This window comes from Tetrahymena thermophila, assembly GCF_000189635.1.
Source record: "Tetrahymena thermophila SB210 genomic scaffold scf_8254671, whole genome shotgun sequence".
In the NCBI taxonomy this organism is placed as follows: domain Eukaryota; phylum Ciliophora; class Oligohymenophorea; order Hymenostomatida; family Tetrahymenidae; genus Tetrahymena; species Tetrahymena thermophila.
This window is the reverse complement of record NW_002476438.1, coordinates 525,740-545,885: the sequence shown is the minus strand read 5'-3', so window position 1 is coordinate 545,885 and position 20,146 is coordinate 525,740. Positions and strand designations below refer to the sequence as shown.

The following is a 20,146-nucleotide window of genomic DNA, read 5'->3' as shown; positions in this document are numbered from 1 at the left end:
GGTATATATATTTAAATACAAAAACTTAAGAAACCTAATTATTAATTTATTAGTTTGAATATTTCTTACTCTTTAATTAAGCTTAATCACTAAAGTAAATAATTATTTTTTATGCAAATCATAGTACTACCAGTTTATAATTTGCTCAAAATAATAATAATATCAAATATTTTGTATAAATTTGAAATTTAAACCACACTCGCATTTTATTATTGCAAAGTGTAAACTTAAGTTAAAGGTAATCTATTGAAATCTACAATTTTTATGTGATATAAACAAGCCAATACTATTTTTACTCAACATAACGCTAATTTTAATAGAATTTATATAACTCTTTTAAAAAATTAGGCTGTAATTATCTGCGCAAAATCAGAAATATAATTATAAAAATTTGCTTTACATTTTTTACTTCTAATTTATGTTTGTAATAACAATTCAATAAAACAAAAAAAGTCCTTGAATTAAGAAATAGATTATTACAATTAATAAATTTCCTAAAAAAACAATTAATAAATTTCCTAAAAAGTATAATTAAAATTTTTAGACCATTCAAATTTATTTTTTAAGTCAGTTCATAAATTAGTTTATTAATATAATTTATTGATAAAATATCCTTTAAAAAGTAATTTTAACATTTCTTCTATGTATTGCTATGATATTTTATAAATAAATAAATTTTGTAAAAATAATATATAAGTTTTCAATATCAATAATTTTTAGAATATAAATTCACTTAATTTCTTTTAATTTATATAGTCAAACTCCTAATTAAAATCTAGTAATGGTTTGGGTATTACTGAGTTTAAAATTAAATAAAAATATATTTGAAATTGTTTGTTCTAAGCCATTTTTTTTTAATTCATTTTTATTTATGATAAATTTTGGTGAAATCAAAAAACTTTTCACTTTCTTTCTTTTAAGTATTTGTTTAGAACAATTTTGAACTATTATTTAAATATGTATTCATATAATTATTTATAATATGGGCATTCAATTTAATTTTTTCAAAAATAATTTCTATCATTAACAGATCTTTAGTATAGGGAGTCCTTGTTATAAAATGTATTTGGGACAGCCGCTGATGTAGGAGTTAACTCGTCTAAACAAGTAAAATCTTATTTATCTTGTTCTTAGAAATTCTGCATTTTAAAGAATTCATCTCCAATTATCATAATTTATTTTTTAATATTTGAAGTATCATTTTGTTAATAGTCTTTAAATAGAGAATGACTGTTTAGCACTAGATTACTGTTCGAGTTCATTCCATATTTCATGCTATTATGCTACTCTTATGCAAAGTAATTTTTGTAATCAAAAATATTTTCACTATTATAAAATATGAGTTAAATTCTAAAATAGTTCAAATTAAATAGTTACCTTTTTTAATATTTACTATTTTATAATCTAGATGAAAAAGATTCAACATCACTGACTTGCTTTTGACCTTCTTATAAATACTTTCTTGTTAAATCTAAGTCACTTTAAGCTAAATTAATATTCAAGTTCTATATCTTTCTCTAACTTTAATAATTTTGATCTTATATTTTTAGTTATGTCTTTGTATAAGTACTTCTTAATTTAGACAATCTATCATTTCTCTTTTTAGCTATCTTTTTTTTTTTTGCATCCATAAATTGATTATATCTGCTAATTACACTAGGAAAGTTATATCTCTAGTTATATTTAACAAATTATTTCATCTAGTCAAACCCAAGGAAGATTTCATCTATTTTTTAAAGGTTTTAATTTTCTTTAACTTAATCATTTTAACTGAATAGAAGCTATTGATTTTTTAGAAGAGTTTAAAGCTATCTCAGTATTTAATCTTAATTATTCCCTTCTTCTTTGATATTTGTCTTGCTACCTATTTGAGAAACTATTTTAAGTAAATCATTCGATTATTTTTTGCACAACTTTTACTTCTACCTTTAAAATTATGGAATTTATTTTCAATTAAATTTATAAAAATAATATTAATTAATTAATTACCCTTTGTCTACTGAAATTTCCTCTGAAGAATTAACAGAGTTTATTTTTTCAAGCTAAGTAAAATCAGTTTCATCATTTTGTTAATTCATTCTTGACATAGGACTCTTACTTGAATACTCTTTTATCTTTTTTACTCTTTCTATTCTTTAGTCTTCCTAAACATATGGTTTAAATGATGCTTGCTCGCTATCAACTATAAGCCTTATTGAAATTAAATCTCTTTCATCATTTTCATCATATTAGCGATCGCTTCTTTCTGTTTTACTTCTGGTTCTTATCTCAGAATTCTAAAATTCTTTTGTTTTTTTCTATTTAAATGACAACTTTGAAGGAATACTCTTTCTATCAGGAGTATTTTCAATATCTGGCTGGCTTTTCTGCTTGCTCAGCTTATTTCCCTGTGATGTAAGCATTTTAAAACTTGAACATTAATAATTAATTTCACCTTCATTACCATTAATATTTTCTAATTAGTTCTTGCTTCCAAATTAATTATTTTAATCAAATCCAAATTTCATTTTTTTATTGTTTTGATCTTCATCTGTGTTTTTTATCTACTAATTGAGCTCACTCTCACCATAATAACCATCAGAAAAATCTGTTAGATCTTCATCAGAAATATTTATCCAGCTATTATAGTGATCCTAAAATCTTTAAAAAGGGGGTTATTAAATTTTTTCAATAATTTTAGATTTATATTTTAATTTTAAATAAAAACGAATAAATTTTACAAATATAAATCTTATAAACAAACTTATAATTTAAAAGAGATTAATCGAAATTAATTAATTAAATAAATAAATCTATTTTAGCCTTAATAAATATTTACATATGTGCTTGCCTATTGATTTCGTGATAAGTGCTTTTAGCATTTCTAAAGTGATATCTTTTATTAATTTCTCTTCTTTAAATTTCTTGTCTCAATTGTTATTTGACATTCTAACTTTCATTGTGACATTTTATTATTTTAGCTTTATTTGGGATATAATGTAGATATTAGCAATCACTTACTAGGTGATAGGAAGAGTTACAACTTATGCATTTTATTCCTACTGAAGTATAATCATTTAAAAAACTTATTTAATCTCTAATATGGCAAAATTTTTCAAAATCTTCATTAAAATGTTGCAAGAGCTAAAGAAAATCTATTCTTCTTATCATCAAAATAGTTGTAAACTCCCTTGCAATAACATTATTCTATCTTGGTAGCCCTGTAAAAAATGTAAAAGTCCCAAAACTATCTCCTTTCTTCAATGAAAATAAAGGTTTTGACTTTTTATCCTTTGTATTCATTATAATGTCAACAGAACCATTTTCAATAAAATAAATGGCAGCATCATCCGAGACACCTCTTTAGCAAACTAAAGATTCTGGTGAATATTTTATTTATTTTATCAAAGGAACAGTTTACTCAATTAGGTATTTTGAAAAGTTCAGTTTGAAAATTGGTGAGTCTTTCAAGACAATTTTATTTGCTTCAATTAAAAGCTTTGATTTTAAAGACTCACTCAATTAATCGATTATACTTTATTCTTAATCCTAATCTTATTCTGCTTATTCTCTCCAATAATATTCTAAATATTCACGAATCTGATATTCTAAGCTAGGATTAATATTTTTTCTACTCATAAATCGTTGGATTATGCCTATTTTTTGATTTATTTGATTGTCAACTTGATAGAAATTACTAAATATTGCTCCTATTTCATTTAATGAGTAACCAAATACACCACAAGAAATCATCATAATAAAAATGCATACTACTTTTTCAAGAGTAGTAATTGGAAGTATATCACCATAGCCTACAGTAATCATTGTTACTGTTGTAAAATAAAATGCTGCTGCATATTATACAGACCATTAGCTTTGATGTAATTGCTAGTAATTCATCCAAGTATCAGTGTACTTTAAACCCAATTCAATTTTAGCAGTGCCTACCCAAAGACAAGCAAATAAATGATTAATTAATATAATTGTATATAAAAGCTTTGCAAGCATAATGATATTAGTAGCTTGAAAGGAGAGATGAAATCTTTCTTCTATTCTTTTAATAACTCTATTTTTGATGTAAAAGGCTTTAAAAAAAAATGGTATTATCAAAATTTTTAGTACTATTTCTAGTATTTAATTTTTGCCATCTATTTTTATATATATCTATTAACTTAGCTCTCCATAGATTGTAATTAAGAAAGGCACCAAAGAAATTAAGTCATTTAAAATATTATTTTTGAAGTACTTTTTAAAAATTTTAGTTCTACTTGTAATGACTTGTCCTTTTTCGAAATATCCTGTATTAAAGTGAATCAAGCAGTCAAAAATGAGGAATATTGGAATGACAAACAATAGCTCTTTCGGCATAATTTCTTCATAATTAAAATTAAATGCTATAGCTACTGGCAAATAAAACATACAAAGTAAAATAACTAACATATTAATAGAGTCCCAAGCAAGTTTAAACGTACTAGAAGGTTAAATAACAGGTATTATTTTTAAGGCAGAAGAAATAGAAAGACAACATATCTTAATTATTTCTTTGAGCTGCTTATTTAAATTAGAAAATATTTCTATTTTTTTTCTCTACCCCTTATTAAATTCAGGGGAGCATGCTTTCTATAAAACTATGGAAGGCATATGAAGTTGCACTTTTTATGTTTCTAATTAATAGTGAGAAGGTTTCCTCTAATCTTTTACAATTTCTTCATAAAAACTTGACCTGTCATTTAGAAGATCAAACTTTGTCTTGTCGAAATTTTTATACATTCTTGAAGGAAGATTCTTCACAATGTCATGCGCCCTTTACTGATTTTTCATTAATTTCATTTTTTAAAGTATTTTTTCTAATTTAATTTTTTCCTCTTCGTTCCACTCATCTTTGAACTCGTTCTCATTATTATTATAAGTATTTAAATCTAGCACCTTTCTTTTGCTTATACTATTAGTAATCTGATTAGTAGAATACTAATTATTTAGCTCTATTTAGAGCCAATCTAACTTTTCACTTGTTTCATTCTACTTTTTGAAGGATGCCATATCTAGGCTAGTTATGTTATAATGGCTTTAGTAGAGTGAAGTTACCGATATTCCTTAACTTTTATATTTCACTATGAAGTGCTTTTTATTTAAGTGATTGGTATTTAAAATTTATATTAAATAATTTACAAATAACAAAATTAAATCTTAAATGCTTTATTCTGTATTTTAATTAAATAATTCATGTTGGCTTTATTAATGTTTGGTTGTTAAAGGAGTACTCTAAGAAAACGATTTAATCTATTAGGCTAAGTAAATTATGCATTTATAAATGATTAACTTTTTTGGTTAGTTATTAATTATTTTTATTAATTTACATTAAAACTAATTAACATTTGAAGCTAATTTTGAAGAATACAAAAACAAAGAATTATTTCTTTATAATTACAATTCTAAATACAATTTTTTTTAGATCTTATTTATTACATTTTTAAGCTTACATTTATCATATAAAATGAATACATCACTAATCAATACTATTGTTTCTATTAAAAACGTTTATTTGATTTTTATTAAAAGAAATAAATTTAGGAGATTTGTTTTTATTACTTTCTTCGCTATTGATCTCACAATTATTCAATTAATCCTAATCCATGTCATTTTTTTCACTATGATAATAATTAAATCTGTTTGATATGTCTTTTTTTAGCAAAACATCCTGCGAAAATGAATTCAAAAAATTCATAAAATTAGGTACCTAACCATCAATTTTAAAGCTTAACTGCTCACCAGAGATAGGTGATAAAATAAACCTTAGGTTAAAAAAAATGAATCAATTTTTAAATATTTAAAATTAATTATCTAAATAGAAAATGAATATTTATTTAAAATTTTAAATTAAATAAATTTTTTATGTAATGTTACTTTTAACTTAAGCTATCACCTTAGGCGAAGGGCTCTAAATCAGAATCATACTTTTTTAGAGAGCCGATATTTGCTTTTTTGGAATTCATTTTAGACTCAGTATTTTCATAAATATAGTTAGCATTTTAATAATTATTTTTCTAAAAATATTTGCTTTCTTGTTAGGTGGTATTATTATCTTATTGTTTAAAAAGAGTTTTACCCTGTTAGTATGTAGTCTTCCTCTTACCTCTATAACTTTTTTTTATTTTAGATGCTCTTTTTTGTTAATCCTACATCTGATTAAATCTGCTTATCACACTTGAATAATTGTATCTTGGATTATATTTCACAAATTATCTCATTTTATCAAAATTTTCAAAAATATCAATTTAGCATTTAATCAAATTGCTTTCTTTCTCTTGATTATTCATTTTTTATTAGTTAGAAACTACCAAAAGCTGAATTTATTTGAGAATTTAATCCAATTATATCTGTTCTGATGAATTACTTGAATTGAATTTATATTAACTAAATAATTTCTTTTTCATTAAATCACTGCTATTTTTTTTCCTAATAAATACATTTTTTTGTTTAATATAAATAAATATTTTATTTATTTATCAAAATAAATTTATTTGTAAACTATTTAAAAAAATTATTTCTGAAATATTCAATAATATTTTAATAAATCAAAAGATAATAATGAGAATAATACTTACCTATATTCAGAAGATGGAGTTGTCTATTCTAAATCTTCAAAATTAATCAGTGTAAATTCTTTATGACTCTTTGAGTTTAAAAGTTATTTTTGCTTTTTTATTTTATCATTTTATTCTTAGAAATCTTCATTATGGCTTTTTAACCTTTAAGATAAATACTGCTTATTTGCAGATTCATTAATATGATGGAAGTTTACTTATGAAGAGAAAGTCTAATAATTTTCTCCAATTTCATGCCTATCATAAGTATTTGTCCTTAATCTATTAGATGAATTAATATGTTTATCTATATTTCCTCTTGATTAAGGTGTCATCGCATTCCTTTTAGGTAAGTTTTCGTAATCAATTACAGGAGAGTTTGTGTAGCTATATGCATATTATTGAGCTTAATCAGGAATACTTAAGGATATGACGTCATTACCATTTTCTAAACCACTTTATAGTTATTTGTCTAATGAGTTAAAACTTTTGGTTTTAGTATGATTGTAATCTTAGCCAAACTTAGATAAAGTATTCTTTTTAATTATTTGAGTTGAACCTTCAAATTCTTGTTCTTTTATCACTTCGATATCTGCTATTTGATTTGATTCTTTTTTAAATTCATTAGCATCGATTTGGTGATTCTTTGAGTAAACTTATTCATAATCTTAACTTTCAATATTAAAATATCCTTAAGAATATTATGAAAGTTCACCACTTTAATTTAAGATGCTTTCATTTAACTCTAAAAACCTTAATATTTTATTTAAAAAATAGTTTGTAATTTTATTTATTTTTTTTATAAAATGGATGAATAAAATAAAATAAATACATCAGATTTTATTTCATTACGTCATTGTAGATAGCTAAGGAGTTTTTAAAATGATATTTTTAATCTTAACTTCTCCTTTAGTGTGCAACTCTTTCTGTTTGCTAGTTATTATCATCATCATTGTATCTTTTTATGATTCTTGCTTTATTAGGAATGTAATGAAGATACTAACAGTCATTAACCATATGATAGCTTGAATTACAACTTTTACATACTTATCCTATTCTTGAATAATCATTTAAATAGCTGATTTAGTCTCTAATAAAGCAAAATGTTTCATAATCTTCTGAGTGCATAGACAGTAACTGTAAGAAATCCTGTCTTTTTATTTTCAAAACAGTTGTAAATTCATTTGACCTAATATTATTAATTCTTGGAAGTCCTGTAAAAAAGCTGTAGGCTCCAAAAGATTCACCTTTTTTAAGCTTTACTAATCCACTTTAATTATTTCCCTTCGGATTTAACATAATTTCTACAGACCCATTTTCTATAAAATAAATTGAATTGTCATCTTAAATCCCTTTCTAACAAATAATGCTTTCTGGAGAATATTTCATCTCTTAAATCAGTGGAACTGTTTGTTCAATTACATTTTTAGAAAAGTTTTGCTTAAAAATTGGATTATCTCTCAAAACTATTTTGTTTGCTTCAAAGAGTAATTTTTATCTAAGAGAATCACTTAACTAATCAATTATCATTTGCTTTTCCTCATAGTCAGTCTCTGCTTACTCTCTCCAATAGTAGTCCAAGTATTCTCTTATCTGATATTATAGTTTTGTGTTAATATTTTTTGTGCTCATAAATCTTTAAATTAATATTTATTTTCTGTTAATCTCTCTGTCAACTTAGAAAAAATTATTGAAAATCGATCCTACTTCATTTAGGGAATACCCAAATACACCACATGCTATCATCATAGTAATAACACAAAGTATTTCTTCGTTTTAGTTTTATGGTAAGATGTCACCATAACCAACAGTTATCATCGTTACAGTCATAAAATAGAATCCAGCAACATATTGCCTAGTCCAATTGCTATTTTATAAATTCTAATAACTCAACCAAATTTTATCATTATTGTATTATCTTTAAATGCGACCTGCAAATAACCAAATACAAGCAAATAAGTGGTTGATAAACAGTATAGTGAATAAAAGTTTGATAAGTTAAATTATATTTCGTAAATATCTTGGTAGAGTAAATCTTTCTTCAAATTTTTTAAGAGTTGCATTTATAGAGAAAGTTTTGAAAATAAATGGCAATAGAAAAAGATGCATGTATGTACTGTTTTAATTGATTTACTATTATTCTTATTATTCAATATTATTTGCTTGATAGTACATTGTAAAAACAAGAGGAAAGACACATAAAATATCTTTTGGAAATGTTTATTTGAAGTATTTTTTAATGATTTGGTATCTACTAGCAATAACTTAGCCCTTTTTAAAGTACCCAGTATTTATTTTTAAGAATATATTGAATACAATTAATGTAGGGATTATAACTAAACTCGAGTAACTAAACATATCAGAAAAATAGAAATCAAAAGCAATAGTTATTGGTAAGTAAAACAAGCAAATGATAATAACAATCATATATATCAAATCCCAAATAAATTTAAAGTGATTTGAAGGTGAGATAACAGGAATTTAGTCTAATAATTTAAGAATGTTTAGCTTTATTATGTTTAAATTGTTTTTTACTAAAGAATATTTTGCATGGATATAATTGTTTTTAAAAGCAGGTTTACTTTTTGTATCAAGTATAATAGAATCCTATTTCTCATACTTCTTTTCTATAGATAGAAAGGCACTTTAATTTATTGAATTAGATTGTTCACCATATTTTGTATCACTTTATTTACTTGTGCTATGAGATTTAAAAATTCGCTTTTCACTAATTAGTTCATCATATGTTTATTTGTTGTAATGAAAAGCTTTGTCATTTAATAAATCAAATTTGTTTTGATCGAAACTTTTTAGCATTCTTGAAGGTAAGTTCATAGCTAAGTAATGGGCTCTTCTCTCATCTTTAGTTTTTTTTATAAACTGCAATACCTATTTTAATTTTTTTTTCGAATCTGGACTCCATAAATCAATAATGTTTTCTTATTCATTTTTTTCTTCTCTATTTAATGGAAATTTAATAGATGATTAAAACTTTGAAGGTGAGATGCTTTATATCATCAATTATCTCTTTATGCTTTTAATTTCTATCCTTCTTTTGATTAAAAATGATAAATGAGAGTATAAAAAATAATTAATAATTAAATTGTAGTTTTTCCTTTAATTGTTTTATTTAGTAGAAGTAAAAAATTTGTTTGTTAAATAATTTATTATTAACTTTATAAGATAGCTAAAAAAACAAGTAACAAAATCTCTTAATGCAATCTTATTAATGTTTAGTCAAAAAGTATTAATAAATTGTAGATGAGTCTGAATTAATTGCCATTTAATAATATGTCTTTTAAAATTTATATGTGATGTAAATAAAAAAAATATTTTTGACAAATTTAAAAAAGCAAATACATAAAGTAAAAATAAACTATTTGCCAATCAATTACTAAAAATTTGAAAAATAAATAATAATTTTATAAATTTTAGTTAATTAACAATTTGAAGATAAATGTTTAGTTAATTTTGAAATACCTCTACAGAGTACAGATAATATAAAAATTTATGAATTAAATATATTTGAATCAAATTTAATAAGAAATAGTGGTTTAAAAATAATTAAATTTTAGTAAAATAAATACTCCCTATGTTTTAAATTCAATAAACTTATTTTTCAATAATCTTTTTTGAGCCGTTCAAAAAGACCTATTTGTTGTTATTGAAATTTCTTAATTCCAAATTTACTTTAAAAGCTAGATTCACTCATAATATCGCTGTTATTATTTGAATCTAAATTCAATTCATTCTTACTCGGATATATGCTAAAAGCGTTTAATTAAGATTTTTTGTTTATCCCTTCAATAATTTATGATATAGCTTAATCTATGCTTTCTAATTAAAGCTTACTATCACTACAGTAGTTATTTGCTATCAAAATATTCTTCAACCTGAATTAAATATTTTAATTTTATTTAAATTACTTATAAACTTAATTAATTACTTTAAGTTTTCTATATCTTAAGAGGTAGGATCTAGATTAGACTCTTACTTAACAGAATGTGTATGAACTTTTTTAGAATCTAGTTTTGATTCTGAATATTCATAAAAATTATTTGTAAATTGCTTATTACTTGATGCATTTTTTTGAAGCTTTTTTGAATCTAATTAAGTATTTTATTGTGTCTTTATCAATGCTTATGTAGTTAACCTTTTAATTCTAACAGATTTTTTGGTTCTAATTCTTTTATTTTTCAAATCCTGAAACTAGTTGAATCTACTGATTACACTAGAAAAATTGTATCTAGGGTTATATTTAATGAACTAACGCATTTTATCAAAATTTAAGAAGATGTCAAACTAGCCAATATCATTTTCGATCTATTATGCTTTTTTCTTCTCATTAATTTAGTTTTGCTAATTTTGACTTACAAGTATTTGAATTTGTTTTAAAACCGAACTAATTTATTCAGTAAGGTTTTTTTTTAATCTATTTTTTTTCTTGTCATTCTCATTTGATCCCTACATATTTCTAATATTCATTTTTTAAAATTTAATAATTCCTATAAATCAATTACTTATTTTCTAATGAAAGGGCCTTATCAAACTCAATTAAGCTTATTTAACTGTGATTTTTTTAACTCTTTTACTTTTATAAAGAAATTGACTTAGATTTTTTAGCAAGCGCATCTTCATTCGCCTATAGTTTAGTCTACAAAACTTACCTGCTATTTACTTCAGAAGAAAAGCTTTAATAAGCTTAATTAAATGAAGTATTTTAATCAAAATTAAATTCACTTCTATCAGCTGTGTTTGTTCTCATTCTATTTATTGTATTGAATTAGATATCAAAATTTTTTTTCGAAGGAGATGTTATTACATTCTTTTTACTTGTAACATCTTAGTCAAGATAAGATGTATGCATTTAAATGTTCTATTATTATAAGGTAATATCTGGAATATTTAATGATAAATCATCATTCTATAAAGCTATATTTTCAAGGGCGCTATCTAAGTTTTTGTCTATTGTATTTAAACTTTTGCTAACAATATGATTGTAATCTTATCCAAACTTTGATATCGTGTTCTTTTTAGTAAGTGGATACTTAAAATTACTATCGTTTTCTTATTCCTTAAGTGTAGATTGTTCAGAGATCAGAAAGATGTTCTTTTTGAAATTAGCTCCATCAGTGTGAGCATAACTTTACATATTTTATTATCCTCTTAAACTCTCTTAGCTAAAGTATCCGTCTGAAAATTCATTATCATCCTCACTAAAATTTAGTAAACTTTCATTTTATTCCAAGAAGCTGTTAAATTAAATCAAATTAAGTTTAATTAATTTAATCAAATTTTTAAAATTTAAAAACTGGAAATTCATTTTTAATTATTTTGTTAATGATGTATAAGAGATAAATTATAAAATAATTTAACAATAAAAAGTTAAAATTACATTAAATTTTGCTTGAATACATCATTCTAAATGGTTAATGAATTCTTGTAGTGATAATTTATATTAGGATTTCTTCGTTAATAAGGAACTCTTTCAGTTTATTTAATATTATTCTCGTCGTTATACATTTTAATTACTTTAGCTTTATTTGCTATATAATGAAGATACTAACAATCATTTACCAAGTGATAGCTAGAGCTACAACTCTTGCAAGCATATCCAATTTTTGAATAGTCATTCAAAAAATTTATTTGATCACGGATGAAACAAAAAGTTTCATAGTCTTCTGGATAGCAGGATAGCAATTACAAGAAATCTTGTCTCCTTATCTTTAAAACAGTTGTAAATTCACACGATCTAACAGTGTTAATCCTTGGAAGACCAGTAAAAAAGCAATGAGATCCAAACGACTCACCTTTGCTCAGCTTTAATAACTATGCTTGGTTGTTTCCCTTAGGATTCAGCACTACTTCAATTGATCCTTTTTCTATAAAATAAATGGAGCAATCATCCAATTCTCCTTTTTAGAAAATTATACTCTCAGGGGAATATTTCATTTCTAGAATTAAAGGCACAGTTTTTTCAATAACACTTTTTGAAAAATTCTGCTTAAATGTTGGATTATCTCTCAGAACAATTTTGTTTGCTTCAAAGAGTAGCTTTTATCTAAGTGAATCACTTAATTAATCAATTATCATCTACTTTTCTTCATAATCAGTCTCTGCCTACTCTCTCCAACAATATTCTAAATACTCCCTTATTTGATATTACAATTTTTTGTTTATATTTTTTGTACTCATGAATTTCTAAATTAGAATTTATTTTCTTTTAATTTCTCTATCAACTTAGAAAAAATTATTGAATATTGATCCTACTTCATTTAAAGTATAGGCAAAAACACCACATGATATCATCATAGTTATAACACTGAGAATTTATTCTTGTTAATTCTTTGGTAGGAAATCTCCATAACCAACGGTTATCATAGTTAAAGTCATAAAATAGAAACCAGCTACATATTGCCTTGTCCAATTAGCATTTTAAACATTGTCATAGCTTACCCAAACTTAATCTACGCCATACTTTCTCTCTATACGAGCTATATAAAGCCAGAGGCAAGCAAATAAGTGATTAATAAAAATTATTGTAAATAAAAGTTTGGTCAGTTAAATCATATTAAGCAAGAATTTAGGTAAGTTAAATCTTTCTTCAAAATTTTTTAAAGTTGCATTTATAGAAAAAACTTTGAAAATAAAAGGCAAAAGGAGAAGCTAATAGTATGAATTATTTTCATCAATATCTTATTACTATTGCTGTTAGTATTTATTAGCTTAATGATAAAGTGTGAATGTAAGTGGGAAAACACAAATAAAGTCTTGGATGAGTGTTTTTTTTACATATTTTTTAATAATTTTAAATCTACTAATTATTACTTATCCTTTTTTATAGTATCCAGTATTAATTTAGAAGAATGTGTTTAATAATATCAAAGTAGGAATAGTTATCAAATAGCTTTAAGAAATCAAATCAGAGAATATGAATCCAAATGAAATGGTAATTGGTAAATAAAATAGGCAAATAATTAATAAAATCATGAAAATCAAATCCCAAATAAACTTCAAAGGGCTTGAAGGCAGTATTACTGGAATTTACTCAAGTATTTTAAAGATGTACGAGGTGATTGTTATAAAAATATTTTTGAAATACTAAACTTATTTTTAGTGTATCTACTTCCTGATACTGTTAGTCTATTAATTATTTTTGTCATCAACAACAGAATCCTACTCAAAATAGTTATTATTATACCTAAAAATAGATGAAGTTAAGCTTTAACTTTACCTATTTTTGTCTTAATTCTTAGGCTCTTGTGTTAAGCTACTATTATTTTATAAATTATTATTATTGATATTATGTTGGTTTATTAGTTATAAGTATGTCTGCTCATCATAGTGAAAAGCTTTATCGTTTAGCAGATCAAATTTATTTTTATCAAAACTTCTTAACATTCTTGAAGGTAAGTTCATAACTAAATTATGAGCACGCCTCTAATCTTTTAGCCTTTTTATATATTAAAGAATATGCTGTAGTTTTATATATGAATTTTGACTCCACTCATCGCTATTCTCTTCATGCTCTTTTCTCTCTTTATTATGAGATTTATTTATGCTTATATTATTCAGTAATTTGGGGGAGACATTTGTTAAGCTTCTTTCTCCTCCATACCCACAGTGGCTGCTTTACATTTAATAGTAGAATTAAATAATCAATTATCTAGAAAGTAGCAAATAATCAAATTATTTAATTGATAACTAAAAATTAAAAAATTTTTTTTTTTCTTTTAATTTTAATTAATTGAATAAATATATTTATTACCTCATTTGTTTTATATGTTGTAATTATTATTATTATTATAAAAATTTCTTTATACTTAAATTAATTAATCAATCCTTTTTTGTTGAAATTCTTAACAAAATATAGACAGAAATAGGTAAATTAAAATGAAAAATGATATAATATTATAGCTGTATAATTAACTTTTTTAATTACATATTTTTTTTCCCTTTAAGCAATACATAAAAATATAGTTAAAAATTTAAAAAAATAAAAAAACACCAATAAATAAATTTGCAAAAAAAAATAATATTTAAAGTGTGAAAAAATAATAAATTAAACTAAAAAAATTAAGAAAATTAATAATTTAAAGTAAATTCAATATTTAAAAATGTATTCAAAGTATAATTTTTATAGCTTTGATTTATCTTAATAAAAAATGGAAGGATAGTTTAATAAATATGTTTCGTTTATCAAGCTATATTATTTGTGGTTTAATTTTTCATCAAGCGCGCGTGGTATTGTAACTAAAGCTTGTTCGTAATTTTCTAATTCTTCTTGTAAAACAATCTCTTCATTTTTTATGGCTTTTTTACATGAGCTGTGATCAAATAATTCAAATGTTCTTTTATCTAAATGCAAACTTGAATCAGTTTTATTAATTTTACCTTCTTTTAAGCTATTTTTTGTATTAAAAAGGTAGAATTATTGTAGTAATAAATTAAATAAATTTGATATAAATTACTTTTTATTTGTTCCTTTTTCAAAACAAAGAGTGAAATCAGAAAGTTTTATTGCGCTTAAGTATTTACTATCAGAGTTTTCTTAATTTTATGGAGATTAAGAATGCTATTGAATAACTTACCTAACTGATTAAGACCTTGCTTCATAAGAAATATCCATCATTTTAATTCCTTAAATCTTAGAAAACAAAGAAATTTTTTCCTATTTGACATTATATTATTTCTATTAAATAGAATTTATTTTCTTAGCTATTCTTAGGGTTAATTAAGTTTGTTGATCACTGTGATATAATTAAAACGTGGTTTGTATTTCATAAAAATTTTCATTCTATCAAAATTATGAAACATACTGATTTTTATATATCTATTTTAATTGATGAATAAATTAATTGCATTAAATATCATTAAATTTTTAAATGAATGATAATTATTAAAAGAGTATGGATATTCAGGATTTTTTGTCCTATGGCTTCAGAAAAAAATTTTATGGGAAAAATATTTAATGATTTACAAAAAAAAATGTGAGAAAACAAATATTTTCTATAATTTATAAAGAAATACGAGTTTGAAAATAGTTAAATTTTATTAAAAGAAATTTTCCTTTATTTTTGTTTTTAATTTAATAAAGTTTTGTTTCAATAATCTTTCTTTAGTCGTTCGAAAGCACCTACTTATTATTATTAAAATTTATTAATACCAAATTTGCTTTAAAAACTGGATTCACTCATAATATCGCTATTATTATTTGAATCTATATCTAATTCACGCCTATTTGGATTAATGCTAAAATTTTCTAATTACTATTTTTTATTTATTCCTTCAATAATTTAGGATATTGTCTATTATATGTTTCCAACTTAAAAGCTGATATCATTATTAAAGTTATTTGCTTTCGAAAAATTCTTCGGGCTGAATTAAATATTTTAATTTTATTTATTTTAATTTAAAATGTTTATAAAGTCAATTAATTACTTTTAGCTTTATGTTTCTTAAGAGGTAGGATCTAGATCAGAATCTTACTTAGCAGAATAGGTATGAACTTTTTTAGAATCTTGTTTTGATTCTGTATGTTCATATTAATTATTTGTGATTTGCTTATTACTTGATATGTTTTTTTAAAGCTTTTTTGAATCTAATTAAGTGTTAAACTATGTCTTTGTCAACACTTGTGTAGTTAGCTTTTTAATTCTACAAGATTTTTTGCTTCTAATATTTTTATTTTTCAAATCCTGAATCTAATTGAATCTACTAATTACACTAGAGAAATTATATCTAGGGTTATATTTAATAAACTATCTCATTTTTTCAAAATTTAAAAAGATATCAAACTATCCAATATCATCTTCCATTTATTATGTTTTTTTCTTTTCATTAATTTAGTTATGCTAGTTTTGATTTACAAGTATTTTTACTTGCTTTAAAATCAAACTAATTTATTCGGTAGGGCTTTTTTGCAATCTATTTTTTTTCCTGTCATTCCCATTTGATCCCTACATATTTCTAATTTTCATTTTTTTAAAATAATTAATTTTTATAAATTAATTACTTATTTTCTGATGAAAGGGTCTTTTCAAACTCATCTTAGCTTATTTAACTGCGGTTTTTTAAACTCTTTTGCTATTAATGAGAAATCGATTTGGATTTTTTAGCAAATGAATCTTCGTTCGCTTATTAATTTTATAGCTTAGTCTATAAACCTTACCTGTTATTTGCTTCACAAGAAAAGTTCTAATAAGCTTAGTTAAATGAAATATTTTAATCGTAATTATTCTCACTTTTATCAGCTGTATTTGTTCTCATTCTATTGATTGTATTGAATTACATATCATAATTTTTTCTCGAAGAAGGTGTTATTACATTTTTTTTGCTTGTAGCATCATATTCAAGAGAAGGTGAATTAAATTAAATGTTCTATTATTATTAGGAAATATCTGGGATATTTAATGATAAAATATCATTCTAAAATGTTGTATTTTCAAGAGCACTATCTAAATTTTTATCTATTGTATTTAAACTTCTGCTAACAGTATGATTATAATCTTATCCAAACTTTGATATCGTGTTCTTTTTAGTAAGTGGATACTTAAAATTGCTATCGTTTTCTTATTCTTTAAGTGTAGATTGCTCAGAGATAAGAAAGATGTTTTTTTTGAAATTTGATCCATCTGTATTGGGATATCTTTAAATATTTTACTATCCTCTTAAACTCTCTTAGTTATAATATCCGTCTGAAAATTCAGTATCTTCATCACTAAAATTTAGTAAACTTTCATTTTATTCCAAGAAGCTATTAAATTAAATTTAAATAATTTAATCAGGTATTTAAAATAAAAAAACAGAAAATTCATTTTTAAATTATTTTATTGATAGTTGTTAAAAGATCAATTTAAAAAATATCTTCAGATTACATTAAATTTTGCTTAACAACATCATGTTAAATGACTAATGAATTCTTGTAGTGATAATTAACATTAGGATTTCTTCGTTAATGAGGAGTTCTTTCAGTTTAATTGATATTATTCTCATCATTATACATTTTAATTATTCTAGCCTTATTTGATATGTAATGAAGATACTAGCAATCATTTATCATGTGATAGCTTGAGCTACAACTCTTGCAAACTTATCCTATTTTTGAATAGTCATTCAAAAAGTTTATTTGATCGCGAATGAAACAAAAAGTCTCATAATCTTCAGGATAGCATGATAACAATTACAAGAAATCTTGTCTTTTTATCTTTAAAACAGTTGTAAATTCACACGATCTGATATTATTAATCCTTGGAAGACCAGTAAAAAAGCTATGAGATCCAAACGATTCACCTTTGTTCAGCTTTAATAGCTATACTTGATTGTTTCCCTTAGGATTCAGTACAATTTCGATTGATCCTTTTTCTATAAAATAAATAGAGCAATCATCCAATACTCCTTTTTAGCAAATTATACTCTCAGGGGAATATTTCATTTCTAGAATCAAAGGCACAGTTTTTTCAATAACATTTTTTGAAAAATTCTGCTTAAATATTGGATTATCTCTCAGAACAATTTTGTTTGCTTCAAAGAGTAGTTTTTATCTAAGTGAATCACTTAATTAATCAATTATCATCTACTTTTCTTCATAATCAGTCTCTGCCTACTCTCTCCAACAATATTCTAAATACTCTCTTATTTGATATTATAATCTTTTATTAATATTTTTTGTACTCATGAATTTCTAAATTAGAATTTATTTTCTTTTAATCTCTCTATCGACTTAGAAAAAATTATTGAATATTGATCCTACTTCATTTAAAGTATAACCAAAAACACCACATGCTAGCATCATAGTTATAACACTGAGAATTTACTCTTGTTAATTTAATGGTAGGAAATCTCCATAGCCAACAGTTATCATGGTTACAGTCATAAAATAGAAACCAGCTACATATTGTTGAGACCAATTAGCATTTTGAATATTGTTATAGTTCAACCAAATTTAATCTACGCCATACTTTCTCTCTATACGAGCTATGTAAAGCCAGAGGCAAGCAAATAAGTGATTAATAAAAATTATTGTTAATAAAAGCTTGGCCAATTAAATCATATTGAGCAAGAATTTAGGTAAGTTAAATCTTTCTTCAAAATTTTTTAAAGTTGCATTTATAGAGAAAACTTTGAAAATAAAAGGCAAAAGGAGAAGTTAAAAGGAAGCATTATTTTCATCAATATCTTAATACTATTTCTGTTAGTATTTATAAGTTTAATAATAAAGTGTGAATGTAAGTGGGAAAACACAAATAAGGTCTTGGATGAGTGTTTTTTTTACATATTTTTTAATAATTTTAAATCTACTAATTATTACTTATCCTTTTTTATAGTACCCAGTATTAATTTAGAAGAATGTGTTTAACAATATCAAAGTAGGAATAGTTATCAAATAGCATTAAGAAATCAAATCAGGGAATATGAATCCAAATGAAATAGTAATTGGTAAATAAAATAGGCAAATAATTAATAAAATCATGAAAATCAAATCCCAAATAAACTTCAAAGGGCTTGAAGGCAGTATTACTGGAATTTACTCAAGTATTTTAACAATAGATGACTTAATTGTTATTAAATTATCTTTCAAATTCTTAATTTAAATTTAGCTTATTTACTTACTGATACTGTTTGTCTATTATTTTTTTTTGTCACAAAGAACAGAATCCTACTCAAAATAGTTATTATATCTAGAATTAGATAAATTTAAGCTTTAAGTTTGCCTAGTTTTGTCTTAATTCTTAGGCTCTTGTGTTTAGCTTATATTGTTTTATAAATTATTATTATTAATATTATTTTAGTTTATTAACTATAAGTATGTCTTTTCATCATAGTGAAAAGCTTTATCGTTTAAAAGATCAAATTTATTTTTATCAAAACTTCTCAACATTCTTGAAGGTAAATTCATCACTAAATTATAAGCACGCTTCTAATCTCTTAGTCTTTTTATATATTAAAGAACATGCTACAGCTTCATTTATGAATTCGGACTCCACTCTTCGCTGTACTAATCATGCTCTTTTCTCTCTTTAATAGAATTTTTTAATAAGTTATGAGATTTATTTATACTCATGTTATTCTGTAATTTAGGAGAAAAAATTGTAAAGCTTCTTTCTCCTCCTTAATAACTATTTTACATTTAATAGTAGAACTAATTAATCAGCTATTTATCTATCTAGATAATGAGTAAATAAATAAACAAATTTATTGTTTAATTAATAACTAAGACTTATTAAAAAGTTTTTTCTTTAAATTTTCATTTAAATAATAACAAATTTTTAATTTACCCTAATTAATTAATTGCTTTTGATAATTATTTGTAAAATTTAGATAGAAAAAAGCATAAAGAGGTGAAATAATTTTTCTATTTCTTTTTTATTAATTTAAACAAGGCATAAAATATTGTTAAAAACTTAAGAAAATTAAAAAAAATAAATAAATTTTGAGAAAAATGAATCTTTCATTACAAAAATATAATTGAGCAAATAAAAACAAGAAAGAAAATTAAAAATTTAAAGTAAATCGAATACTTAATAATGTGTTTAAATTAAAATTTTTATAACTTTGATTTATTCTAATAAAAAGGAAGGACA

At 23.4% G+C, this 20,146-nt stretch overlaps 5 protein-coding genes across 5 annotated transcripts; all 5 read right to left on the bottom strand. All coding sequences in view use genetic code 6, as the record gives it.

Annotated features, from left to right (window-relative positions):
* Positions 1-1,004: 1,004 nt before the first annotated feature.
* TTHERM_00427530 (cyclic nucleotide-binding domain protein) lies at positions 1,005-5,019 on the bottom strand (the record flags this gene model as incomplete). The annotated part of the gene is made up of 4 exons (XM_001013832.2): positions 1,005-1,326; positions 1,378-1,926; positions 1,990-2,640; positions 2,819-5,019. The coding sequence occupies 4 exons, from the start codon at positions 5,017-5,019 to the stop codon at positions 1,005-1,007; spliced, it is 3,723 nt and encodes a 1,240-aa protein (XP_001013832.2).
* Positions 5,020-5,482: 463 nt separating this feature from the next.
* TTHERM_000427529 (cation channel family protein) lies at positions 5,483-9,581 on the bottom strand (the record flags this gene model as incomplete). Its single annotated transcript, XM_012797062.1, has 6 exons — positions 5,483-5,771; positions 5,884-6,435; positions 6,585-7,316; positions 7,396-8,430; positions 8,698-9,049; positions 9,146-9,581. The coding sequence occupies 6 exons, from the start codon at positions 9,579-9,581 to the stop codon at positions 5,483-5,485; spliced, it is 3,396 nt and encodes a 1,131-aa protein (XP_012652516.1).
* Positions 9,582-10,182: 601 nt separating this feature from the next.
* TTHERM_00427520 (cation channel family protein) lies at positions 10,183-14,201 on the bottom strand (the record flags this gene model as incomplete). The annotated part of the gene is made up of 4 exons (XM_001013831.2): positions 10,183-10,456; positions 10,510-10,995; positions 11,084-11,815; positions 11,959-14,201. The coding sequence occupies 4 exons, from the start codon at positions 14,199-14,201 to the stop codon at positions 10,183-10,185; spliced, it is 3,735 nt and encodes a 1,244-aa protein (XP_001013831.2).
* Positions 14,202-14,667: 466 nt separating this feature from the next.
* On the bottom strand, positions 14,668-15,195 carry TTHERM_000427519 (cation channel family protein, putative; the record flags this gene model as incomplete). Its single annotated transcript, XM_012797061.1, has 2 exons — positions 14,668-14,968; positions 15,035-15,195. The coding sequence occupies 2 exons, from the start codon at positions 15,193-15,195 to the stop codon at positions 14,668-14,670; spliced, it is 462 nt and encodes a 153-aa protein (XP_012652515.1).
* A 472-nt stretch (positions 15,196-15,667) lies between these two features.
* On the bottom strand, positions 15,668-19,626 carry TTHERM_000427518 (cation channel family protein; the record flags this gene model as incomplete). The annotated part of the gene is made up of 4 exons (XM_012797060.1): positions 15,668-15,941; positions 16,005-16,532; positions 16,579-17,319; positions 17,441-19,626. 4 exons carry the CDS (start codon positions 19,624-19,626, stop codon positions 15,668-15,670), a joined length of 3,729 nt encoding a protein of 1,242 aa, XP_012652514.1.
* Positions 19,627-20,146: the final 520 nt, after the last annotated feature.